Source organism: Corvus moneduloides, chromosome 6 (genome assembly GCF_009650955.1).
Source record: "Corvus moneduloides isolate bCorMon1 chromosome 6, bCorMon1.pri, whole genome shotgun sequence".
NCBI lineage: Eukaryota > Metazoa > Chordata > Aves > Passeriformes > Corvidae > Corvus > Corvus moneduloides.
Genome location: NC_045481.1, coordinates 21,658,497 through 21,685,224, shown reverse-complemented (window position 1 = coordinate 21,685,224; position 26,728 = coordinate 21,658,497). Strand labels below are relative to the sequence as shown.

General features: G+C 40.6%; 1 protein-coding gene across 38 annotated transcripts in view; it reads left to right on the top strand.

Annotated features, from left to right (window-relative positions):
- NRXN3 (neurexin 3) overlaps positions 1-26,728 on the top strand; it is a 982,258-nt gene that overhangs the window by 258,335 nt on the left and 697,195 nt on the right. For 17 of the 38 annotated variants that reach the window (XM_032113035.1, XM_032113016.1, XM_032113015.1 and 14 more), the window contains 3 exons: positions 7,425-7,726; positions 12,456-12,500; positions 14,262-14,423. In XM_032113035.1, the coding sequence (XP_031968926.1) occupies positions 7,425-7,726; positions 12,456-12,500; positions 14,262-14,423 (509 nt within the window). Of the gene's footprint in view, positions 1-7,248; positions 7,271-7,424; positions 7,727-12,455; positions 12,501-14,261; positions 14,424-26,728 lie in introns of those variants that run through there. The other 21 variants (XM_032113034.1, XM_032113033.1, XM_032113032.1 and 18 more) reach the window with 3 other exon arrangements.

Here is a 26,728-nt window from a genome sequence, read left to right as displayed (position 1 = left end):
GGCTCAGCACTAATTTTTCTCCATTATAACATCATTCTATGATTTTACGGACAATTTTTTTTTCCAACAGCAGAAATTCTTTTTCTTCTGAAAAATTATTCCTGTAATTTCCTTGAGGTTAGAAGTCATATTCTTTCTCTAGGGTTTAATCAATGCAATCAGTTCAGTCATCTCATTATGACATTAATATGACTAATATGTTCTTACTTTACAGTTTGTGGAATATAAATACAGGCTATGATATGGCTCTCACAGCTTCCACATACCATTATCACTGTTGGTGGTTCTTGGAAGATGCTTCATGCACTGAAGAGTGTACTGTACACTGTTTCTAATGTATTTAAATAACTAAATAAGAGCTGTAAGACTTTTAAAACCAGTATTTGTTTTTGATTATTGAGACCACAAAAGTGTGCTTGTGAGGGAGAAAGCTTGGGACCTTAGTTTGAGTTTGATGAGTGGTGTTACTGATCCAATCAGGTGGTGTGAAGAATGGTTAGACTAGAAAAAAACCAATTATTTGGATGTATTATTTTTCCTGTTCAAAGCCTAGAAAGGAGGAATGCAGCAAAAGGATTAATGGAGGATACAGTAATCTGCTGTTTAGTGCTACTGGAGTCTGTCACCATCTCCTTAAAACAAAAGCCTGATTGTTTACTAAACTACTAAACCTGGAGGTTTGTTTCAATGACATGAATCTGGGCAAGCTGCTTTGACTGCTTCTGCAGGCTTTCATTAAGGTTTTAGTATTCAGTCACTGGACAACTTTTTTGAAGGTGAAGAAAATTGTTCACTTTTTTTTAGTCCTTCAGAAGTGTTGGCTGACTTATTTTCTGTTACGTTTGACATACAGTCTCTCCTCCCGTAACTGAGGGAATACCAGAAAGTCACTTGAAACATAATTTATTAGTTGTTCTGTAACGTCGAGGATAATAGCTATTTTAGATGACTCCCAGGACCCTTCTGCCCAGAACAGAATTACCTCCTAGTAGAGTTGATGGGGGTTTGTCCAGCCTGGAGTTCTGCCCCATCATGCCTTGATCTTTTGCAGCTCATTGTCTAGAACAGCTTCTAAGTCTATTTTCTCCTTAGTTCATAGGGTAGAACTGATTATTTCCAGACTTGTTATGATTTCCAGACTTGTTAACGAAAATTTCCTAATTTCAGTTTGAATTTTAAAACTTTTGGCCTGTTGTTTATGGTGTAAGAATTGGTGTAGAAAGGAGGCAAAGATATATATGCTGGCATAAGGTCATCTAGTCAGGTCCATTTCCAGCTATATAGTTACCAAGCAGGAATAGCTTTAGTTTCAGCCGTAAGGAGGATTGGCACATTTCTTCCCAGAAGCACCCAGTTCAATTGTACTTGCTAGGATTGTGATGTCAGCCAGTCACACCATCAGAAATAACTTAAATAGTTTCCTTGAGTTAAATGTCATGCTACTGAAAGCACAGCTGATGCCCCAGTGCAGTGAACTGAAAGCCACAGTAAGTGCACAGTAAGTGCTGTAATACTCTACTGATTCCCTGAGCATGTCCTCAGGTGAGGAGGGCCCATCATTCAAGCAGCAGGACTAGTACCAACTTCTGGCTTTCTTTTTTACCTCTGTGCAATTAGACCTTCTGCGTGGATGTACCTTATAACAATGTTTTATCCTTTAATGCACTAACTTAATTATCCACAATACCTTTTGAGTACATTGATACTTTTCTGTTGGTGTCAGGATTTGTGGTGGAGTGGATTTTTTTTTTTTTTTTTTTTTTTTTTGGTTGTTGTTTTTGTTTTCTTTTCCTTCTGCCGTGGTCAGTGGTAGTCCTCTATTTGGATATAAATTCTGTGGTTACTGGCTAACTTTGGAAGCAGCTTTTTCTTAAGTTGCATAACTGTAGGATTCTCCAAAGTTAGAGACCTGTTAAATAGTAGGGAGAAAGGGTTCCTGTAAGGATGATTCTCCTTGTTGACTGCTGTTTGGCAGGTCAGGGGAGTACCTGGCTGTTCTGGTGCCTCCATTGCTAATGCATACTACTTTGGCAGAAGCCTGATGCATGACAGTGGTAGAGACTTTGTAGATTATCAGACAGCACCAGCTCTTCTCTGCAAAGCACAGCAAACCACTCAGGTAAGGTAAATCTCACCGAACAATGGAGTGGTTATTAATTTTGAAGATGCACAGAGTTTGCTTTTTTCACTTAACAGAAGACATGCTCTGATGTTGACTGTAATCCAAACCCCAGTAAGACAGGGATGGCCTCACAGAACACCTCTAATGCAGTGAAGGTGAGAGGGGTGAGCATTTGACCCTTGGCTTTAGGAGAGCTACTTGAGGTTTCCTTCAGGAGACTTCGGGAAAGCCACTGCCCAGTTTATATTTTTCTAAATACTTCTTAGTTGTGTCTGGGGCCAAAATTCCTGTTACATGAGATGCTGCTTTTGTTGGGTATTAAACTTCATGCTCCTGACCAAGATGAGTGCTCCTAGAGTTTGCTGTTTTCAGCTTTGCAGTCGTGAAGTATTTGTTTTCAAACATCATCCAAAACTTTGGAGGCTGCTTGCTCCACACCTTAGCTGGGGTGACTTCCTGGCAGGACTAGAGAAAAATGGGAGGTTGGTTTCCATCCACAAATGTATGAGAACCTCTGGAATGAGCCCAGGATGGAGAAATAGGAGCTCCTGGACTCAAATGCTTTCTCTGTTACTGATTTTCTTGGTGGCTCTGAGTAAACCCATTAAAATGTCTGTGCACTGGTTTCCTCATACATAAATCAAAATGCCAAAGTTTTCTACCTCTTAGTGGTGCTGGGAATTCTGAATATTCTCCTTAGTTATTTTCTCCTTAGAAAATTCTCTCTTAGAAAGAGCTTTGACAGGAACAGCAACAGCGTTGCACAGAAAAACTGAAGCTAAAATTACCATCTGGATTTCCTGAACTGGCAGTATAGGTATATACTGTATGGAAAGATCCTGGGGTCTTTACCTCTCCAGGGGACCTAAGACTCAGCAAGCTCTGGGGTTTCTTCAGGGATGAGAAGAACCAGGAACTTGGCTTAGGTACTTGTTTGCTATGCTTTTGTTTCTGTTCCTGCACTCAGGCTTCGATATGTGCTGATGGAGGGTTTGAGTTTTAAACTGTTGAGGTGTAAGTCTGAGACTTGCAAAAGCGGCTTTGCAGTGTGGTGGTGATGGTAACTGCGTAATGTGCTGGGTGTGTCTGCTAGAGATTGGTCAGAAAAGGGTAACATTTTCCCTTTTAAAGTGATGAATGACTCAATTTGTTCAAGGAAAATGTTTGTGTTAGTTTGAAGATTCTGAGTTTTGCTTCGATTCAGGTGATTTCTGTGCATCTTGAATATGTTAAGGTTTAACTCCAAACGTGGAATTTTGTACAAGTATTGGATCCTTGAAAATCCCATCTCCTGCAGAGAATTTAGTTATGTGAATGAATTAGGAAGCAAATAATGGGTTTAGATTAATAGTAACAAGAGGAATGGAAGATTTGATTTCTTATATGTGCTAACCTGCTTTCAGATTCTGATTTTTGTAAATCTATTTAGTATTAACTGAGTTAAAAAATAAATCTTGCAAATCATACAAAAACCATCAGGTTTCAAACATATCCCAAATATGTTTTAAGTAAATGTTATTTTATGCAGTTGCATTGCCTCCCTTGAGCAACTAGATCATCAATTCAATTAAATATCACCAACTTTATACAGGCTTTCACATCCCAGAAAAATCAGTGTTTGATCTATTGCTTCATGTAACATAAACCAAGGATCCCTGAGTTGGATCTTAAGGTTTGCTGTGTTGCTGTGCAGAAGCTCCTTGGTACACTACTGCTATTTAAGGAATACAGAATTTATAAATATCACAGTGCAATTTGTGGAACCTTCAAAACTGTACAGCACAATGGTCATGAGCTAACAAATAACAAGTGGTTCACCGCTCTGTGGTCTTCCAGGTATCACCAGACTGTGTCTGAAAGCATAAAAAAATACTATGAGACCTGCAGCCTACTCGGGGCTTTTTTCCTCATTCATTGTGGAAAGAGCCTGTATCCCTCTTCCTCCTCCATGCTCTCTCATAATTTTCAGGTGCTTTTTAGTCACAGCTATGGTGTATGTCAGAGCATCCTAACACCTGGGGCAGTATGGAGAGGCCATGCTTGGTAAGAAGCCTTTTCTGTGGCCTGACAGAAGCTACTGTGGTGTAGCTTGGGGGATACACAGCCAAGCTCTTTGGTGCACATGTTAAGCTCTGAGTGCTGAAGCCTTTCATGAGACTGCTAAACCACATGGTCACTGTTGAGGAATCAGCAATTTGGAGAATACAGTCTTAGAGAGTGTGTTGACCTTGGGAGTTGTGCTTATGAAACAGGGCACGGACAGTCATGAGTTTTGATTTCACAGTGAACTGCAGAGTGATTTTACTGTGTGGTGATCTGCAAATTTGAATGTCTGTCCAGAGCAGCCACAGAAGGTAGAAAAACCCCATAACAACATATGAAACAGAAATAGCTGACATTCTCCTAACAACAGGAAGGATACAAAGATGGATAATGTACAGAATCCCATCTCTGACAAGGGTCAGCAGCAGATGACTGGAGGAAACAGGCAGATGACATAGTTGAATGCAGAGGTGGGTTGACAGCACCCTACGTTAAAACCAGTAGTACAAGTAGGAGTAATGTTTCTTTGAATATGCTCTGCTCTGTTTTGATAAGTCTGCAGTGGTTGCCTTAAATTACTGTTTAGATCTCCAATCTACTCTTTGCCTTCTCCTTTGTATTGAGTAGATCAGTGAGATTTCATCTAAGTGGTTGAGAAAGTGTAAATGAGCCCTGTTAATATATCTTGTACTGAGTGAACAATCAACCCATCTGTCCCCCTTCACAAATGTGTGTTCAGTGCCTTGCACATCTTCAGCTGTAGGGAAAAGGCTCACTCACAATGATTGTGTTTGACTCCTGCCCTCAGACACTGGCTATTTGATGGGAATTACCCTCAGGTACATGGAACATGTGTCTAACTTGCTTGTAATACATTCTCTTCTGATGGATCAGGAGTGACTAGGCAGGAGAATTCTCAGTGTGGGGAGAGGATTGTTAAGTGCTTGGCTCTGACTCCCAGAAATGCAGTCAATAGCAGCCCTCTGTGCTTAGGCTGGTTTAACACTGACATAAGCATAAACACTTGTAGTTAAATGTATTCAGAATAAGATGAAAGAACCAAATAATTTTGAAGGCTCCAGAGGCTGTGTAATCCAACCACTAGCTCAGAGAAAGTCCAGTTAGTGCAGGCAGCTCAGGACTGTGCCTAATCAAGTTCTTAGTATTTCTAAGGATGGAGATTTCAGTCTCTCTGGGCCCTTCCTAGTGTTTGACCATCCTCAAGATGAAACATTTTTTTGTATAGAATGAGAATTTTTTGTATTCAGCTGTATCTGTAGCCTCTCATCCTTCTGCAGAATTCTGAGAAGAATTTGGCCCTGTCTTGTCTGTGTTATTCCATTAAGTCACTAAAGAGATCAGAAAGATTTCCATTGAGTTGTCTCTCTCCTTGAGGCAGAATGAACCCAGTTCTCTCAGTCTCTGCACACACATCACCTACCCCAGTACCCTGAGTGTGGTGGTAGCTCTTTGCTGCACTCCCTCCAGTATGCTGAAGTCATTTTTATATGTGGGAGCTCGATACTGGACAGAGCACTCCTGATGTGATCTCAGAAGGGTCCATTAGGGGAAGAATCACTTCCCTCGGCCTGCTGGCTGCTTTCTTGCTAAAACAGCCAAAGATGCAGCTGGCCTTTGCTGAAAGGGCAGGCACTGCTGACTAGTGCTCAGCTTGTCCACTGGGACCACAGGTCTTCTTGTGAAAAGCTTCCTTTGAGCCAGCTGGCTCCCAATGTGTACTGCTGCATGGAGTAATTTGGGTGGCTGTTTGCTTGCAGGCGTATAGGGACACATGGTTCGCTTACTGAAGTACAGACGCACATTGCTTCTGCAAGAGGCTCTGCTTAAAGGAGACCTTTCACTTGAGAATGTTACGTGCACAAATTGCAATACTGTGCTGTTTTGTCACCATTATTTTGTGCTGTGAGGACAAAGATTTTACTGTGTTTTCCAAGAATGGCTATGACAACAAGTATTTTCCCTTCAGTCTTTTACAAATAAATTCTGGCTAATCTTTATTAGGATTACTTAATGAGACAAAATGAAGCAGAAAAGTGCTATTAATGTCAATGGAAATAGCACCAGCATTTGCCTTATGCAGTGATTTGTAAGCAATGATAGCTTGACTGCTTGTATCATCTACTGCTCAGCCTCACTTTCACAGCTGGGAGTCAGGTGCTGCAATGGAGTGGTGGTGGGGACCTGTCCAGACTCTATTACAGGTACCATTTTCCCCCAGATGGCACTAGCCAGCCCTCCTGAAAGCTTTCCTATCACTGTCCTGTATTTCTTCCACTGGATAAAATCAGGGTGTACAGCTGGCTCAAGTCACATAAGCGCAATACAGCAGCAGAACTGGCTTTGAGTGACTGGAACCCCAGGTACTGGGAAGCAGACCTCTAGCTCACACAAAGGATTTTCATGGTATTCCAATGTGCTTTCAGTTGCTAAGAAATTAGTGCAGTGGCTTTTGTTGTTGTACATAAGAGATTTCTTTGTGAGGAAATATTAAATGTCATGTGCTGTGAATAATTCTCCCATGTTTATTTTTGCTGTTTGAAAAAGACGTGCTTATGTTGTACAGATTTCCTGGATAAGGTGATCAGACAGGCAAAGTTCTCAGATGTGTTTACCAGCAACATTACTTATATCTGTGGACAAAATGTTTTATGTGGACTTCCCTCAGGCTCTCAGAGAAGGAATCTGTAGGACACTTCATGTGGATCTCTTGTTTGCTTGGTTTCTCATTCAGTTGAAAGAAAGGGGCAGCTCTGTTAGGATTATGTTCTGGTGTCTCTCTTAAATTTCCTGTCAGATAGGTTAAGGTAAGTTCAGATTGCAGTAGTGCTGAATCTAAATACTGATCTTTGCGAAATGTTGGGTTTTTTTAATCGACACATATGTGGTGGTGATGTTGTGAATAGTAGAGCTTTCCATCCTTCTCCTAAAAAGGATGTGAAATGTCTTATAACAGTCCTTAAATGTGCTTTTCCTAGACTCCACTGCATACTGTTGAGTGGTCCCTATGGTGACAGTGCTGCAGTGAAACTAAAAACACAGCACTGAAATTCATCACTACGGAGGACCCTGCAGTTAATTCTCTTGGTAGCCATATTACAAAAGGAGCTCTACAGTTATTAGCATGCCTTGATATTTAGCTCTATAGTTAACATGCTGTGGGATGCTTAAATTTCATGACAACCTTAAATCTCTTCTTGGCTGACTGCTGAATAGTTCTTTTGTTTCCCTTCCTTTCCAGCGCGAGATGAGAACATGGCCACTTTCCGTGGTTCCGAATACCTGTGCTATGACCTGTCGCAAAACCCCATCCAGAGCAGCAGCGATGAGATAACTCTCTCCTTCAAGACATGGCAGCGCAACGGGCTCATTCTGCACACGGGCAAGTCAGCCGACTACGTCAACCTGGCCCTGAAGGACGGGGCGGTCTCCTTGGTCATTAACCTGGGGTCCGGGGCCTTTGAGGCCATTGTGGAGCCGGTCAATGGCAAGTTCAATGACAACGCGTGGCACGACGTTAAGGTGACACGCAACCTGCGGCAGGTAATGGTGAAGGGGAGAAAACACTGGGGAGAATTTTGTTTTGTTTTATTGGGACAGGCAGATGGGAGAGAGCAATGGAGAAATGGGAAAGCTCAGTGGTATTGCTAGAGTTTCTCCACCTATTCTGGATCTTGGTGCCTAAAGGACAGTGAAAAAACAGTAGTTGGGAATTTATCCTTCCTGCAATATCTTTATTTCCACTTTATCAATTTTCTATTTTTTTCCCAGTTTGATTTAATAAAAAAAACTTGTGACATAACTTTACTTTCATCTCTCTTCTCCTTTTTTCTTTTTATGTTCTCCCTTTTAAATGTTATTATTTCCTTAATTATGATTCAATCTTATCAGTAATATTCTTGTTGCATTTAATTACTGTGGGAACAGAGCCTATTTCCAACAGCCAACGCTCTACACTCTCTCCTTTTTCTTTCAGTTTTGTTAATTGGTTTAACCATTGCCATGATGTCACAATTCTAATTCTTAAAGTCTTTTGTTTTTCTTTTCCTTTTCTTTTGTGTGTGCATATGAATGTGCAGGTGTGCAGGCTGGTGGGTATGTGTGTAATTATTTTAACTTTATAGCTTTGGAATTAATTGGCTGGAGTCTCTCTGAGTCTTCTTGATTCTCTGTTCTTCTTTTCTTCTTTTTGATTTTTTCCCCTTCTTTCTATAATGAGGTTCTACTTTATTTCTTGTCTCTACCTTGAGACTCTTCTGTTGGCTGTGAGGACTGGAAAAGTGGAAGGATCAAAAAATCCCAAGCAAACTCAGATCAATCCAACACCCTACAATTCCACTTTGGAAAAGTTTTTCTGATTTTACCACTGTAATTTTGCACATCTACATGCTGCTTTTCCTAGCAGACAACTGTATCAGGTGACGTATTTGGTTGTAGGCTAGTCTTAAAATCCTGAAGCCTTTCTCATGAAATATAAACTCAGACATAAATAGATAAGATAAAATTAAATAACTTTGCTCTGAAAGGTGGTAAATACATCAAGTTACTAAGGCCCATCTGCTGCATGATAAATGAAGTTTACACAGTGAATAGGAGCTATTTGGTATCTTGCTGATTGGTAGAGGAGCAGAAATAACTTGTCAACTAAGATTTAAAAATCAATTTGTGAATACAATGTGAGCTGTTTATTTTCTCATTAATGTCAATATTAACACAACCTTTAATAGCTTTATATAAGTTTATACAATGTAATTAGTGGTAACATGTTACAGTAGCTAAGATCAAATGTGTCTGTGAGTATAGGATAATCAGTGCCAGGGATCAGAAGCAGTCTCTACTAGTAGATCTCAGTGGATAATTTATCTGTTATCAGGATTTCGTGTCTTTCTTTTCAATATTTGGGTGTGGGGCTGAAGATTTTTTTGTCTTTCCCATGTAAATCCCTGTATTTCTACATGTTTAGGATGTCTGGGTCTGACAAGAAATCTGTCATCAAACTTTCATGAGGCTATGGAATTCTTACCTATGGAAAAAAATCAATCTGTTTTCAATAGTTTATATGCAGAAGCAAATTTCATTTCTTATGCAGTGGATGGGTCTTCATGATCCTATTTTTTCCAAGCTTTCCCATCAGCAGAGTAGAGGGAGATGGACCAACTAGTCTAGGTTTGTCAGTCTGGAAATGCCAGAATATATGGCTTTATTTGATACGGGTTTTTTTTTATTTTTAGGTAGTTTCAGAACAGCTGGTCCTTGAATATCTCAGTAGCGCTTATTGGCCATTTTAGTTAATCATACTTTTTACTTTTCATTGGGAATCAATTTCAGTGGGCAAATGTGCCTGAAGCAAAATGAATCCATGCTGCATGCCAGGATTGGTTTGGATCTTGAAGAAGCAGAAAGTGAAGGGTCACAAACAAAACTGTGGATGGGAAGCTGTCACAGTCTTTTCTTAATATTTTAGCTAGTGATTTTTTAATTGCTTCACAGAAGTGGACCAAGGAAATGGAAATCTGTCTATGCCTTTTCATATTTGATGAGACCAGGGCAGTACTTTGGTGATTGTTAGAAAGCAGGTAGTCCCTTGCCAAAGCATCGTAAATTTTTAATCCTCCTGATCTATTCACTGTGAATGTTTTTAAGTGATCCTGAATTCTTAAATGGTCCAACTTGACTGGGCAAGAGAGAGCATATTTTAATGAGATGGATGGGTTCTTTCCAAAGAAAGGCCAGTCTTCAAATCAAATTACATTTAATTAGCAGAGGTGATTTGGGGTCCAATTTTATAGTTAAACATGACAGAATACAGTTCAACCAATAAATATCAATAAGGCTGGACTTTTTTTTAGTCATCTTTTCCCTGGATACTTGCATTTTAACTTCTGATCTGTCTCAAAATTAAGACATTGACCCAGAACCTAAAGCTGCCCAGATATTGGAATTGATGAGGCCTTGAGGCAAAGCAATCACGATAGTCCTAGAAGTTGGCATCCATTATAATTTTGTATAACCTAAATAATTTTGTATGTAAAAGATTATTGGCTCTATGTCTTTCCTGACATAAATTCACCTGTAATGTTGCAGTATAATATAGTTCACTTGAAAGTCTTGTTTCCAACTGTGCTCAAGTTTCCTCAAAAAAACCCATTTCAAAACCAAACAGAAAACCCCAGCGAAATACATTGCCTCTGAATGTTGAAGCTTTATAAGAAAATCAGTAGCCTCTTTGTAATTGGTTGAAAATATTGCACTGGAGATAAATATATTTCTCTTTAAAATGAACTTTAAAAGCAATAATTTAGAAATTCCAAGAATATTATCTAAATCTAAGCAATTCCAGCTAAATGGATTATCAGCAGCTTCAGATGCCATCTAATCTTTTCCTCTGCTTTTTTGGGGGCTAAGAGAAAGGGGAGGAGGATTTGCATAATTTTTTGGCTGTTTCTAGAATTAGAGTGGAACTTTAAATAGTTGGACTTTTGCCCAGTACTTTTTGGAATTGTTAAATGTTTCGTAGCTACGCTGGGAGAGTACTAAGGGCTGCTTTTTTTTAGATCAAATGACTATCACAGCAGTTAATCTCCTTAGAGACAAACCAAGTGAATCCACAGATTCCCTTGAGTAGTGATTGTTAATGTCAAAGCAAATCTCCTTGTTTATTTATCTTATTATTTCAGTTAAAACTAAGCCCTCTTTCTGTCTTGTGAGAAACCTTTACTTAGAAGTAGGATCATGGCTGCATTTTACTGGGGCTTTCAGAGCTTGTTTCGGGCAGTGTGGTCTGGTGGGAGGAGGAGCAGAGGAGACTGAAGGTCAGACTTCCTGTGTCTGTCTTCAGGTCTGCTGCTGACACTCTGTCTCATTTTTAGCATGCTCTTCTCCATGTCCCATACTTCAAGTCCCTTGTTTGTAAAAATAAATTTACTAAAACGACAATTTGCTGTGAGTAATACTTCCTTGGTGAAGAATTCAGGAGTTTGTGCTCATTATACCCAAGTACAGAGTATTATTAATTCATTCCAATTGGCAAATAACCTTGGGACTTTATGCTCAATGCCACAAAGTCTTCAGAAACTTACTTGCCTAGTCAATGCACAACTCTGAAGCCTGCAAGCAGATGGTTTTTACATGAGGCAGCGTAGATCTTGCTTGTGTAATTTAGGATAGTTCTTGCCAGCTTCAACTGGAACAAGGACTTGGAGCTTCCACAGGTTGCCCTTCCCTATTAACACTGAAGCTAGTCACAATGCAAAATCTACTATAAAGATCTTTAGTTCCTCAAATGCTAAAAAGCAAACAAGATGCAATGTGTAGGTTCTAACAGTTGGCATCTGCATGCCTTGGGACAGGTTAAAAAAGATCTACTAAACCAAACTGACTGGTAAATTCTCCTAGCTCCTGTGTAATAGAGATGTAGTGTAACAGAAGGGATGCTAAATCTTGTCAATCTTTTGTCTTCAACCTGGACACAAGCAACACAATTCTTTTTATACAATTCCTCGACATGTTGCTCCCTACAGTAGGAGAGGTTCAATTCCTTTATCTTGGATGACAGAAGTGAGCTACAGGCAAACAGCCAAGCACAGGCCCTGTTATGTCCTCCTCCTGAAAGTCACAAACTCAGCTGTTGTAAAGAAACCTGCAGACGGGGAAACTTGGAAGGAAGACATAGAGTCTTGGACTCATCTTCATCTGTATCCTCCAGTCAAAGGAAATACAGGCCTGCTTGTGATACTCTGCAACACTTGAGGGTAGTGAAGCTTGGAAGAGGAGCTGGCATGTTGGTGGGTGGTGGCGGGTGAAAGAAGGGAGTCGTGGTTGGGTTTGTGCTGAAGGGGCAAGCTGTGTACTCTGTGTGTATATCTCTGAGAGTAAGGTTCTTGTTTGAGGGAAGCACCTTGATGAGCATTTGAAGAGTAAGTATTGCACTGTTTTAACTTTGCTTCAGGTTTGGATAATGTATGTGAGGGTTGAAGTTAATGACTAATACCAGGGTGGGAAGAGTAGGCAGCCCCCTCTTTCTTTACAGTCTAGATGGCATGGTTCCCCATAGAGTCCTGGTCATATTGTCCTCTTTCTCACTTTGTGTGTCTCAGGTGCCCCACGCCTTTTTTTGAAAAACTAACACTAGACCATTCATGCAATGTGTCATTTTTACTAACCAACTAATGTACTAACACCCTAACGACTCATCTTTGCTTTTAGTTATTTTAATTAACAATCGTTCTGTTCACGATTTTTTAATTTCCTTTCTTCCCCCTTTTCCGCAAAGCACTCAGGCATTGGACACGCTATGGTAAACAAACTACATTGTCTGGTAGATATCATTCTTATTGTCTCTTTTTTTGGGTTTGCCGTGTGTTACCTGCCTTTTCCTCCCCCTACCCGCTCTTTTCCCCCCCTCCTTTATACTTACTGCTTCCTTTAATTTTATTCTATTTTCATTGAAAACACTTTTTTTCCCCCTTCCTTTTTTTTTTTTTTCCCCTCTTTTTGAATAGAAAAATGAGCATCAAAAGCAACTAACACAGCTCTTCTGGAAATGGGGTTTGGACATTTCTTTCATTGCTTTCTTCACCTGTCTTTAGTTCTTCTTTTCCTTTCTGGTGATAAATTGTTGGGGTTTTTTGTCCCTTGTTTTTGAGTTTAGATTTCTTTCTTTTGTTTTTGTTTTCATTTGGCTTTTTTTCTTGGCTTTTAGCTTGGCTTTTTTTTTTTTTTACTCTGAAGGTTTCTAGATCAGAACCACTGCAGGGCCTCTAGTCCATGGTGGTGAAGGCTCTCTTTTTGTCTCACCCTTTTGTTGTGACAATGGCTATTACAGGCAAACTGGCCAGAGTTGTCCTCTTTCTCCTGATTTCCCCCTACTTCCCTCCCTCTGCTTTCTCTCCTCCTTCTCCCTCTTGCTCTCTCTCTCACTTTCTCTCTCTCTCTCTCTGACCTCTACCTGCGTGGCCAACAGGAGCTCAGCCGGTTGTTTGTTTCAGTACACACTCTGCATGGCATGTCCACGTCTGGTGACTCGCCCGTCTCCTCCTGGCCTCGATCTATTTTCCTCCATCTTCCCTTGAAACCACTAACAACATCTAAGCAAAACACATAAAATTCACTTCCTCCTCTCCCAACCTCTCCTTCTGTCACCCTTCACCCTCCATGTGTTTGTGGTCAGAGATTTTGGGGACATTTCTGTTTGGTTTTTTTTTGTTATAATGGAGTTTGTTTGGTATTTTTATTTTTGATTGCATGTGAGTGTGAAATGGTTTTCTCTCCCTTTTTCTTCTCCTCTCTCTTTTTTTCTTCCTGTCGTCTATCTGGGCCTCAGATATATTGGCATGACATGTCAAAGTGCAGTGTGTGCACGCTTTGTATCTTCTTTCTTTCTTTCTCATATCTGCTTCTATCACATTTGTTGGTGTGTGGTTGATTTATCTTGATTTATTTGATTTTATTTTGATTTATTTTCTTCTTCTTTTTTGTTATGGGTTAGTTTGTAAATTTTTTTTCCTTTTTTTGTCTTTTTTTTTTTTTTTGTGGGTGGTGGGTGTGTGTCTCTCCAGGTACATGGCATGCACATCCATAATGTATCGAAAGTGAGTTCCCTCTCCCCCTATCCCTGAATGCATGATCGTCAGTGTGCCATGAGCAAAAGAAACTTAAAAAATAAAAAATACCAACTTGTCTTCATTAGTGTTTTTTTTTTTTTACTAACAACCATAACTAACTGTAATCATTAAAATAAATTCTAATTAATCATAAAATCAGCTAATATGAGAAATGTCTTTCAAGGACAGTTATATTTTCTGGCCTGAATAGATGGAAAGCATCTGGATGGATAGGCTGCTGGGTAAGCCTGAGAGTGCTGATGCACCAGAAAGGGGAGAAGCAGATGCTGAAGCATTTCTCTGTGGGAAAATCAGACCAGAAAATAGAGCTTGACTGAAATAAAAAAAAATGCATACCAAATCTCAACAAAATCCTTAATAAAACTGGCATAAAATTATCGGGGAGGTAAGTTGTTCTGTTCAGGATTGTAAGGTCATTGCTGGGATTTTCTTTGTCCATTGTGTCCCTCAAACAGGTGACAATCTCTGTGGATGGCATCCTTACCACCACGGGCTACACACAGGAGGACTACACCATGCTGGGCTCGGATGACTTCTTTTACGTGGGAGGGAGCCCCAGTACTGCTGATTTACCTGGGTCTCCAGTAAGCAATAACTTCATGGGCTGCCTCAAAGAGGTAACTATTTCAAATTAATTCTTGTCTCTGTGCTTTTGATTTGTTAAAGTCATCACTCTTTCCTGCCTTACACAATCACTTCTTTCCCTGATGCTTAATTTTATACTGATAACTGGAACAGCTCTGTAAAGAAAAACTTGTCATTCATCTGGACAGAAGGCTGGAAAACTCATGAGCTTAAGTGCAGAATCATACTTCTAGTGCTTGGATTACAGAAAAAATGCTCATGGTAGTAGGAGAGGTGTCTTCTCTAAGCTGTTAGCCCTTCAGAAGAAAGCATTACTATCTTCTAGGCACTTAGGCAATAGCCATCACATAAAGGCAAATGGTCTTTGATTACTAAGTAGCATTTTGAGATGAAAAAATCATAATCAGAAGCTTATTTAGGATACTTTTTAAGGTCTTCTATTTCACCTGGGAGTATAGTTAGATCTAAATTTTCCAGGAAGATACAGAAATGGAATAAAACAGAAAAATAAAAGTTGAAGGTAGCATAAAAAGTGTAAATTTTGCAAGGAGAATGTAGCATGAGGGTGTAATGGAGGCATGGCAATCATGTGGCATGTGGACATGAAGTGTACCGTGTGTTATGATATGATTATTGAGAGACACCTTCTCCTCGAATTAAAGTGTAAACAAAACCATATGCTGAAGTCAATAGTATGGATTTTATTGAACAATAAAATGTGAGGTAGAGAGATAGAAAGAAGTAGAAAAGAGAAAAAAGAGAGAGATAGATTAAGCAGAAAATAGTCACCATCTATGCATCCAGTGCCATCCCGTTGGTCCTTCTTCACCCTGGGCTTCTCAGTGGTGGGGGGCCTGAGGTCACTCAAAACTTTTCCCTATTTATATATCTTTGCAGGCAAAGGAATTAATGCTCATTGGTTACACACTTTTATTCTATTGGTTAAACGATTCCCTCGCTTCTAATGCTAATTAGTCCTATGCTCAGTCTTTCTGTTTCTTTTTAGTTGGTGGGTTTCTTGAGTTGGTGGGCTGTGAGTCAGTGGTCGCAATCTCTCCTTGATGGAATTACCTTTTACCCAGTCCAAGCTGATTCAGCACACTTGCTTTCCTTGTGGCCCATAAATTCTGCATTCTTTAAGTCCATTATGAGTTATACATTCTCCTCTCACAGATTTGTTTACCTCCCCCTAGGCTTTAGATAACACCTGGACAATAGAATCACCTCTATCTTATTTAAAGTTCTGAGTCATAGTGGCTTAATTTACAGTCCAAATTCCTGGTATCCATGGAGGCATATTTGGGGAAGGGATTGGGAGGTGGGGGGTTCCCTCAGTGGTCATAGATGCCATCTGCCCCATAACTTGGGGTGATCTTTGTTTGACTGGGGATATGTATAGGGGAAGTTGCTTCTTTACAAAGTTTGCCACAGTGGGAAGTTTTGTCTGGATGCATTACCCAGGATGTGCTGACCAGACCTCACCTCTGCATGGAGTTAGCACCATCCTGTCACTCCGTTCTGTGCTCATCTCATGGCAAAGTCGTTATGTGGCCTTAACAGCGTTTGAGGCAGGCAACTGTGATCTTGATAGTCCTTACACTGTGTTGCTAAGTCTGTGCACTTGAGTGGCTGCGTTGGTCAGGAAGAGCTAGCTGGTTTTAAAAACTGTGTTGTCTTACTCTGGCCGGCTGCACTTGTCATATAGTTAATCCACAGCTTTGAGAAAATTCATGCATGGGTAATAGAGATTGGACTGCCTGGCTAGCAGCAGGAACCAGAATAGTGATCCTTGGGAAAGAAAAACCAAACCAAACCAGCTAAAAAAAGATGAGTTCAGTCCAAATCCCAAACTTCGTTTTGGTGCTGCCTTGCAGTCATCTTTTGTCTTCTTCTCTCTTCTAATGTAATTTGTGATTATCACTCTGATTAATGGGGATACACATATTGATGTCTCCACAAAGTGTTATAAAAATCTTATTGAAAAAGAAGCTTAAGTTTTCTGTCAGTTGGCTTCCTAGCTAGCCTGGAATAAGAGTTTCTTGCGAGAGTTTTCTCCTTAAGGTTATGATCTACAGTAATGCTGTTTATCATAGGGTGTGGCTGGGTGGATATAATCTTATTTGCAACCCAGAGGGTTGTCGCAATTTCCTCTTTGTATGGACTTTTAATATTAGAGGGAAGGTGGAGCTGAGATTTCATACAGGAGTCATGGAAGCAGCAATGCTGAGCTAGGTGTTGTTCTGTGGCTGTAACTGCCTTGACAAGTCATTATCCTACTGATGCTCCACTTGTGGTGTCACGGTTTGAATGTTATGTGCCAGGCCTCTGATGTGAGGAAGAGTTGCCAGAGTCTGAAGCTGCTCTCCTGTCTGACTTCTGGAGTAAAGGGATGTAAATATGCTAGAGAGAGCGTGTGAGCTTCTTATATAGGAAACGAAATGTCACTGCTTAAATACAAACTGTCACACAGAGATTAAATCCTTCTGGTTACATCTGTAGAGCACTGGGTCTGATTTTCCTAGGCGCTGAGTATCCCAGTTTGATTGAAATCAGGAGGAGATACAGCTTCTTACTGTCTCTTTAAATCAGGATCTTAATTTTATTTATGGATGTTATGAACATAACACTTAGCAGAGGCCATTTTTATATATGCTCTAAGTCAAGCCAATGGAGCAAAGAAAGCAGTGACAAGAAAATCTTTAGCAGCTTTATTATTTATATAATCATTTGTATTCTACTAGCTTGCACAATGTGCTAAGAGCCACCAACATACTCGTCCCAAACTCATAATGCTTTGTGAGAGGAAAAACCCAAGCAACCACTTAAGAATTAGAGGAAGAAAACAGACAATCAGAATGTGCTTTGTAATCTTCACTTGACTAGGCAATGACAGGAGATATCTATGAGCAGATGACTTGACTTGCTGGCTGCTTTAGAGCTATAGTCTGCTTAAAAGCAACCCACTTTATAGTAGTGGTCCAGTCATGCTTTCAGCCAGGTTTGATCCTGGAGGAGGCAAAACTGGGTTAGTGCAGTGCTTGCGTGCTTATAATGTGTCTGGTTCCAGAACCAGCTATGGAGAACTTCACTTGGTTTTCTGCATAGCTTGTCAGCATATTTCATAAATCTGTCCCTATAGCTTATGTTTTAAGATTATATGTTTTCCTCTGTGGCCAAAAAGGATGCTCAGTCTCTCATTAGCCGGTACTGGAGGAGGTTGGGTTTTTAACAAAAATTCTAAGCTAAGAAAGTTAGATGAAGGGGTAGGATAGACTAATAGCAAATACTGTTCCTTTCAGCTTATGCTTTCTAGCAGAGCAACGCTCTTCTTTAATAGTAAAGTCCTAGCTATGCAATTGCCTGTTACCAGAGACACAGCACATCCCTGAGTGGATTGCACTGTTTGTAACAGTGGAAAACATCCTGCCAAGCCCTGTACTGATCTCTTGAAGGTGTTAAAGCAGAATGATCTATTCCTACTCCTCTGCATTCATTCAAGACTGCCTCTAGGGATGTGTCACTTTCCTAGGAAGGCAAAGGGATTTATGCAGACTTTGAGGTGAAACTTTCAGCCTTTCCCCTGTAATCTCTTGTATTTCATCTGGACTGCGTCAGTCTGAGAGTACAGCAACCAATTTGCTCATGTTGGGGCTAAGAGGGCTCCTTGAGTGGAGCATTGCCTTCCCACTTCTTCTGAGATGACATGCAAGTGCTGAAGTGCCAGGGGCAGAGTGCCTAATGACCATCTCTGCCCCTTTGCAACAGGAAGGGACCTCTCCACTCAGCAGGGGCTGGTGGGAGGAGGGGGGGCAGCTCTGGCAGGGTAGATACTTAATGTGAGCAGAGTGTAAGCCTTGGCTAGAAGGAATTGGTGTATAAGAATGTGTTCCTGACAAGGAATTATAGTCTCAGGGCTCATCTGCTGTAGTATCTATATAGTATTTCCTAAAATTAATCTAAATATCTAATTATCTAGATGTTTTCTTTAGGTCAGACAATTTCTGACCTAATGGTACCTCCTTTCACCATCCTCATGAACCGATTCTCATGTCTCTTCTTCCCCTTGTGGCTACAGGTTTTGACTGAACAGGTTCCACTAAGTTGCTAACAGTAATATACCTAAATCATAAATACAAGTATTTAATGTGTAGTTCAGGTTGTGATTTTTCCTCTGTTTTCATTGGAATTAAAGATTTCCCTATGTTGGGTAAACCATGTTTGTTTTGCATTTCTCCGTAGCCATCCTGGCAGTGTTGCAGCACACCTGACACTGTAATGAGGGAACAAGACTGGAAAATAGTCATACAGAATATGCAAATAGGGTAATACACAGACATGAAACACGGACATTGCATTGTAGTTACATAGAATCTAAGGCTTTTTGGACCTTCATTCTTAAGAAGAATCATTCTAGAGGAAATCTGGGAGGAAGCTGGTGTATTTCCTATCATGGATGAAACCAGATATAGAGATGGGGATAGGAGAAGATACAGGAACACATCTTGAGACAACTGAGCAGAAATAATTTTAATGGGAGTCAGGGAGGGCATGCAGGGAGTGCTTTAACAGATAGTGATTGTTAAACAGGGAGAAGCACTGACTGAAGTTGGAAAGGGAAGAGGATCCATTAATGTGTTTAATGACACTTGTATGTCCAGAAAGAGTTAGGACAAGAAAGGTAACAAGAAACAGCTGTGTTTTGCATGTAATGAAGCGCTTCAGGGAGGAGTTTTCAGTAATCAAGGATGGAGATGGAAAGTGGCAGGGTGGGAAATTTCGCAGTGTGGGCAAAGAGGGGAAAATGGTATTTCAATATCCAGTTGCTAGGGAAGGGAGAGAATCAGAATATTTCCTGGGATTAGGGAGCCAGCTATTCAGATTTGATTTCATTGGAGCAGGACTTAAATGGTACAGATGGAAGTGCTTTAGAGGAGCCTAAGGTGGTCCCTAGAGAACAGATATTCATGAGAGAATTTAGAAATCTTCACATTTTTCTATCAATGCTTTATTAAAATCTCAATTCTGAAAAATGTTGATTGGTACTAACAGCTTGATGGATGCAGTGAGGCTTGCATATGGGTGGAATATGGCAGAAATTATTACAGGGGTCAGGCACCATCTGGCTGTGATGGGAGAAAGCTGTGAAAGCTTAGATCATTTCTGTCTGCAATTTAACTTCTAGGAGCCAGATTTTAAAATGGTTCATGAGTGTGCCCAGTTGCTGTATGTAAATCTCAGATGCAATCTGCAAGCCAGGTCTTTTTCAGGACTATTTGATGTATAGTGATGATGTGGTTTCTGTTTGGAGATGAGTTTTTCTGTCTGGAGTGTCACACTTCGGAGGAGGCTAAAGGTGCAGATGGAAGGCAGCCTAAAACTGGAGGCAGAGAAAAACAGGAAAACAGGCAGACAGAGAAAGTTGTAGTTGTAAGAGCCCCTCCCTGGGCCCAAAAGCTTTTGGGTGCCCAAGATCCCCTTCCACAGCAGTGATTTAACAGAGCCCCAGGAATGCATAAGAGGAGAGTCAGGAATCAACAGTGTGGGGATTACACTGAGGAACAGTGGAGGAAGTTACCACATGAATGGCACTAATTGCCCACACATGTTAATCCAATACTGCTGCTCCAGCTGTCCTATTGTGTTTGGGCCTGTCTGATTCTTATCTGTATTATTTAATGAATTTAACATTTGAAAAAGAAAGGGAGAGGCTAGTAGCACTATCTAGAAGCAGACAAAGCATGGCCAAGGGTTGAATATGATTCCACTCCTCAAAATATTACTTGTTCTTAATCTTGGTCTCTCATTAGTGTTCTCTGCAAGAGCATTCCAAATAGATCAGATGATGATTATGACCCTGGTTCCTAAGATTGCATATCCAGAGGTCCGTAAAGTTTTTGGTTGCCTCTCACTCTTAAACTTCCAATTGCATTGCTGCTGCTGTGGTGGATCAGTCTCCTGTTGAAGCTGTACACTGTGTGTCTTGAGAGTCAAGAAACTGGGACAGTCAGTCATTTTCTCTGTGCATCTGCACAGCATCCAACACAAGGCCTTCATCAGGTTTTTGAGTGCCACTGTTGTAGCAACATAAAACAGTGGAGATGCAGGCCAGCATTTTGAGTAGCTGCTGATGACATTCTTAAGCTAGTAAGAAAAAGCCCCACTTATTTCTGGAAAGATTTAATTTGGAGGTGGGAATGGAGGCCTTTGGAAATTGAGAGCAATACGATAGGAGGCAAGATGCGGAGAGAATTCTGAGTAGACCAATACATGGGGAAGGAAATACGATAGTGTTTTCTCATTGGGTAAGGCTTATAAGCTTAGGTCTGGGCTGGTTTGCATTTGGTATTTCTGTATTAGCTCAGAGTCAGAAGGGATATATGGTTGGTCATTTCTCAGGTTACTGTCTTGCTGCCAACACATATTGGATGCTTGGGCAAAAATCCTGAAAGACTTTGTGGTACACAGTGTAGAATAGCTTTTGCTTTCATGTATGAGTATGGGAAATGACATGAGCCAAGGTGAGCAAGGGGCATTCTGAACCGAGCAGCTGAAAGCTGAAACACCTGTCTCTGGACTTGACAGCCCTGATAAAAAAGCAACATTTTAAGAAGGACTATTTAAAACCAAAGTTTTAAATCTTGCTAGCAGAACTTATGCTGCCTTGCCAGGCCTCTGCCGTTCTGCCAGAAGGAGTTACATGTGCTTCCCTTGTTTTGCTTGCCTATAGGTTTACATATGCACACCATTCTGTATCCATAAAAGATTGGATGTGTTAGCCTCTTTTCACAGGAGTAACTACTAAAGTGAAATAGGAGAAAATGTATAACACTATTTCTGTCAAACCAGGCATAAGTTAAGTAAGTCTTCTATGGTTCATGGTCTCAATGCTAACATTTAGTGATGAATTTCAGCCTCTCTGGAGGAGGCACTTGATTCAGATGATTTTCCTCGTAGCATTTTTAGGGAATCATTTGGCAAGGGTGGGAGAAAAGAAGAATGTGTTTGTCAGTCTTCCCAACACAGAAAGTCTGTGCTCATACTGTGAGCCAGAAAGAAAGGAAGAGGATACAGATTTCTAGGCAGTATCCATGAGTCATGGGAGATGAAAGGTCAGAGGTAAGCATACACAGAGGAAAGCATCCCATGGTACAGTAACACAGTGTCAACTTTTGACTGTTAATTCATCTGAAGGAGTCAAGGCATTGAGGAACAAATGTAGCCATCCCTGTAGTCTTCAAGCTTTTTCCTATTTAATGCTTTAATAATATTAGCTGATAGGACCCTTCAGACAAAGAGTTCAGTAGGTAATTTTATCAAAGTGACCTCAGAGATTTTGTCTCCTTTCAAACCATCAGTTAAAATACAGTACCAAAGGGAGTAAATGTCATTATCCTCTTCCTTCAAATGCAACTGAGGCACAGGTATGATGTGTCTTGGTCAACATCGTAGAGCCTGCCATTGGTAGAACAATAGGTAAGAGGGAAATCCTACCTAGCGCTCTTTTTGTTTCTCTTCCACCTGGCAGGGATAGCCCATGTCTTCCATACAGAGTCACAACTCATTGATGTTCTTACTGGGGAATACTAGAAGTCATTACATCAAAAGTCTGTCTTAATTTGGCAGCTGAATGGGTATGAAATGCCTGCCTACTTGCTCTTAAGAGTCAACTCGGATAAGGAAATGAAGGACAAGTCCAGAACAGACCCTTCTTCCAAGCAATCTAAGTTGAGGCTGGGGAATGTTCAAATGAAGATCAGTCCTGACAAACAGTTGGTGTTGCAGCTCATTTTTGAAAGTGAGCAGGATCTGATGGGCATTTCTCAGCTTTGCGCTGTTTCTGTTGGATTTCAGTTCAAGACATTAGGAATTGCATCATAAGGGCAGCACATCTTGGGAGATTTCTTCCATGTGTGACCAGAATGGAAAACGCTTTTCCAGTTACATATTCAGTTTAGGCTTAAACTTGAACTGGATTTGGAGAGACTCTTAATTGCAGTATATGTTGCTCTGGACATTTCAGAGGGTAATATTTCACTTTCTCGTGTTCTCACATTTTTATTAAGGATTAATGGTCTGGCCCTACAGGAACTACAGTCCATAGTCTTGTCCAGTGTATTTGTGTGCTGCCAGAGCTGCAGCTTTGCTTTATCGAGGGGGTTATTCAAAGCCTCCGTTCCTTATGTAGCATCGCCCTTGCCTCCTCTACCAGAATGAAGTTTCTGATAGCATTATTGTCTTGCTTCAGGCATGACACAGAAAAGAACTTGGTCACCTTGGCTATATGCAACTATAACAAGAGTTTTGCTGGCATAATGATATTGAATAAGTGTTGCAAAATAACACAAGCTAACCTCAGTTATTGATCAATCTCTTTCATCAAATGTTTCTGGATACATAGAAAAGTGGAAGAGTAATGCACTCATGACATATCTGTAGAAAGTTTACTCATGACCTCATATATCCATGAAAAGTATTCCTGTTAAGCAGGAAAACAATTTAAAATTGCTTCATTAAATTAATATTTAGTGAATAGAATGTGAAAACGAAGTGCTAGAATTATTTTTCAATTAGTAAAACATGGGAAATCCAAAGACAGGAACTGAGTTTTTAGCTTTGGGACAGGAGATGGAGGAGATGTTGTTTTATCAGCTGTGTACTGTAAAACATTCTAGGCTCCCAAAATTCTTTCTTTAATGCAATTCATATAGCAAAGGCTGTAGAATCCTACAGCCATAATGACTCTAGAAGTAGAAACCTGTTGGATGTGTTTGTTTGTTTGTTTTCATAGCTCTATCCACAAATTTTAAAAATATAGGTTCTTGTTAAGGTCACATTTATTACAATATAGTATTTTGTTCTCTGGAACTCTTATCAGTCAGCAGACAGCATCCTGTAGGCATTCTAGGTCAGCCTGAGCACACTCGTTTTCTTGGGGATTAATTTAAAGGACAATTCACATATCAACAGTTCAGTGGCATCAAACTCCTAAACTTACAGCACTACTAGAAATTTTACAAAAGTAATTAATAGCCAAAGTCTGGATAATAGAGTATGTATGTAGTTTGAGCATACTTTCTAAAGCAAGCATTGATGAGCAAACATAGAAACTGGATCTTTCTATATATGAGGTGTAAGCTGTTCCTTTTTGCAGGGCTGTTTGAACTATGTACTGCCACCATACTTACAAGCTAAAGAGAATCTATGGAGGTAAAACAAAGTGGGGTCTAACCCAGTTCAACTCTCCTCAACTGCCAATGGAACAGGTACCTAGGGAGGAAACTAGCAGCTGAGGTCAGTGTCACCACTGGGCAGTGCAGCCAGTGGGCTGATATGTCACAACAGTAAGGGAGCACTCCACTGAATCCTGACTGAGCTGTCCACAGGTGACTCTCAGTCCTGGTGGTGTAGCCATCTTTGCAGTAGGATCATCAAGATCAGGCTTTTCTTTCCTGCATAATGAACCCAGCTCCTGCTGAGCTTCTGTGGCTGCAAGAGATGTGCCATGTGCTGTGTTTCAGAAAATGAGAGTGTTTACAGGTGTAGAACTATATTTATATCAACAAATTCAGAAAATGGGGATTGGAGCAATATAGCCTGTGTTTGGTGCATACAATAAAGTTAGTTGATAACTATGAAATATTAAAGCAAAAATCCTTACAAAAATGTGTGGTCTAATCCCTATCCATCCAAGACTGAGCAAACCAAGACAGGGTATATTGATAGACAAACATAGCTGAGTCCAAAGTCATCAGCAGAACAGTGGTGATACTCTGGTGATTTCTCTGGCAATTACTCTGGCAAGGATTTCTGGCTGTCTTTTTCATATGCTGTTAGCCAAATGTGGGCCCATCCTAATGGATGGTGTGATCTTAACTTCAGCTGTCCAAAGTCTGACGTGCTCATCTTAAAATGAAGGTAAATGAGCTTCTTTTGCTTTACTTGGCTATGTAGTTCACTGAGATCAGTAAATTCTTGGTTTGGATGAGTAACAAAAAAATATAGGAGATATGTTTTTATTTGTTGCTCCTTATGCAGTAAGGAGAATTGCTAAGGATCCCTCCTTATACTGTCAGACAGAAGTACAGATGAGTGTAGTTTTGGAGAGTCAGGACCTGCCATATGCTAGTATTAATAAAATTAAATGAGAGAAGTTGCAAGACTGTTCTGTTTTATACATGTGTATAAAACAGGCACTTTCAGCTACTTGACAAGTGTTGCCTCTTTGGGAGTAGCAGAATGACCCTGAAAGTTGGAGCATTGCTATGAAATGTGCCTATGTACTGTGGGTAGTGGGGAAAGACTGAGCTGCTGTTACCCACCACAAAAATCCAGGCTGCTCAGCTGTGCCAGCAAGGGAGGCAGGAAAGGGTGGTGAAGTTTGAATATTGAGTGAGTGGGCTGGACAATTCCTCCCAGGTCCACCACTCCTCTGTAGCAGGGAGCCAGCTGTCAATTGTGAGGAGCCCAGGAGTGGGCAGGCAGCTCATGAGCAGCATTTATTATTTGAACTGCATGGAAAAGGCACCGGGCTTGATATAATACAAGGTTTTGTACAGTCTCTGATACTCCCTCTGTTCTAATTTTTGTCACTGCTGCTCTCTGGCTTTGGTCTACTTCTGTTGATGTCATCTCTTGCACTGAATATTTGTGCTTTGGGATTGTTTTATCTCCCTCCTTCCTTCAAAAAACACAGGCAGAATTCATTTAGTTGGAATTAACAGTGTATGTATCTAGATTCCTAAGCAAATCAATGGGATTAAATAGATATGTGGAAAGATGGAATTTTAGCTCTGAATTGCTATTTACAAGGTTTAATAGCTCTTTGAGCTACAGTTCTGTAAGTGGAAGTGTTAGAAATGGTAACATCAGAGCTCAAAGATGAGTTAGGGTCAGCCCCTCACCCCTGCTTCCTGTAGCTATCTAGACACAGATGTAGTAAATGAGAGTTATTTGAAGAGATCTTAGGGGAATATCAGGAGGATTGCTATATTGCATACAGTGGCTACTGGTGACTTCATGTTGCCAGAAGGGGGAAAACTCAAATGCTTGTATTTTCTAAGCACAAATCTTAGCACTTGAACACTTAATTCATCAGGGTGAGCATCAGTTATCTGTGAGCTGCATGGGGCTGATGACACACAACTGAACAATAGCAACTGCATCCAGGAAAGCAGCAATGGGTAATGTGCGGGTTACTAACCTCCTCTGTCCACAATGGAAGAGGCTGAGAGGTGGCATCTCATTTCTAGCACCCTGAGAGGTATTTGTGAGTGATGCCTGCAAAGCTTTCTTACTGTATCAGTGTTAGCAAGCAGAGTGAACACAGAGGTTTGGGAACGGTGGCAGGGATGAAAAATGGCATTTGGAAATGGGGCTTGAGAATGGCATAATCATTCCTGTCAAATCTGTGCCTTTCTTTCTGATTATTAGCCATTTTAAGTGAAATGGGTTTTGCATCTAGAACAAGTCTCTGAACAGATGATTAATGGTTTTATCTGTAATAACTTTACATTTTATAGAACCCTGCTAGGAGTCCGCATCTGGTGTGCCAAGCTATTTAAAGCTGTGTTAATTCTGTTAATTGCTCTACGTTTATTTGGATTGCTGGCACCTGCGGGCTTTAGGATAATGGGGGTGGGGGTGTGTGTGTACATTCTCTCTCTCTTTCTAGCTGAGAAAAATTGAGAGGACTATTTCCTCAGCTAGGAACAGCAACCTTGGCAGAACATCCTGGCTGGATTGGTTGTCCTTGAGATTTCCCTTTTTTTTACTACAGCTGAATGCAGTGAGATGCCAGCCAGAGGCAAGATGTTCCCCTGATTGGGGCAGGAGGTAGGCGGACAATCTGCTTTTGCATGCACTTGCCAACATGAGGCAGCAGCAGCAACAGGGAAGGAAGCCAGTGATTTTTCAGAAGGCTGGTCAAGTCCATACCATTCTGATCCTGCTTCTCAGCTGCCTTCCAGTGTTCCTTTTCCAGTGTGGTTTTGTTTGTGAAGTGTTCCAGTGGGTTGCAAGCCCTGAACAGATGTGAAGGTAAGTATGCCGATGGTTTCTGAACTTATGTCAGAAAAAAGATCTGGTTGTGGAATTCAAGACATTTGAGGTGACTAAAACATTGCTGTGAAATGCGAGGAGGGCAGAATGATTGTTTTCATGTTTGCAGCTCGATTGGTCAAACCACTGGAACAATCTGAACCAGGCTCTGATGACAAAATTTTTCCCAATTTCTGGCAAGATTACCACATGGGCAGCAAAATGGGGAAGCAAAGGGTTTCCCTTATATTGTTAACTGCTAACTTAAATGTGCAGCAGAGCCATAGAGGTTTGGTACTTG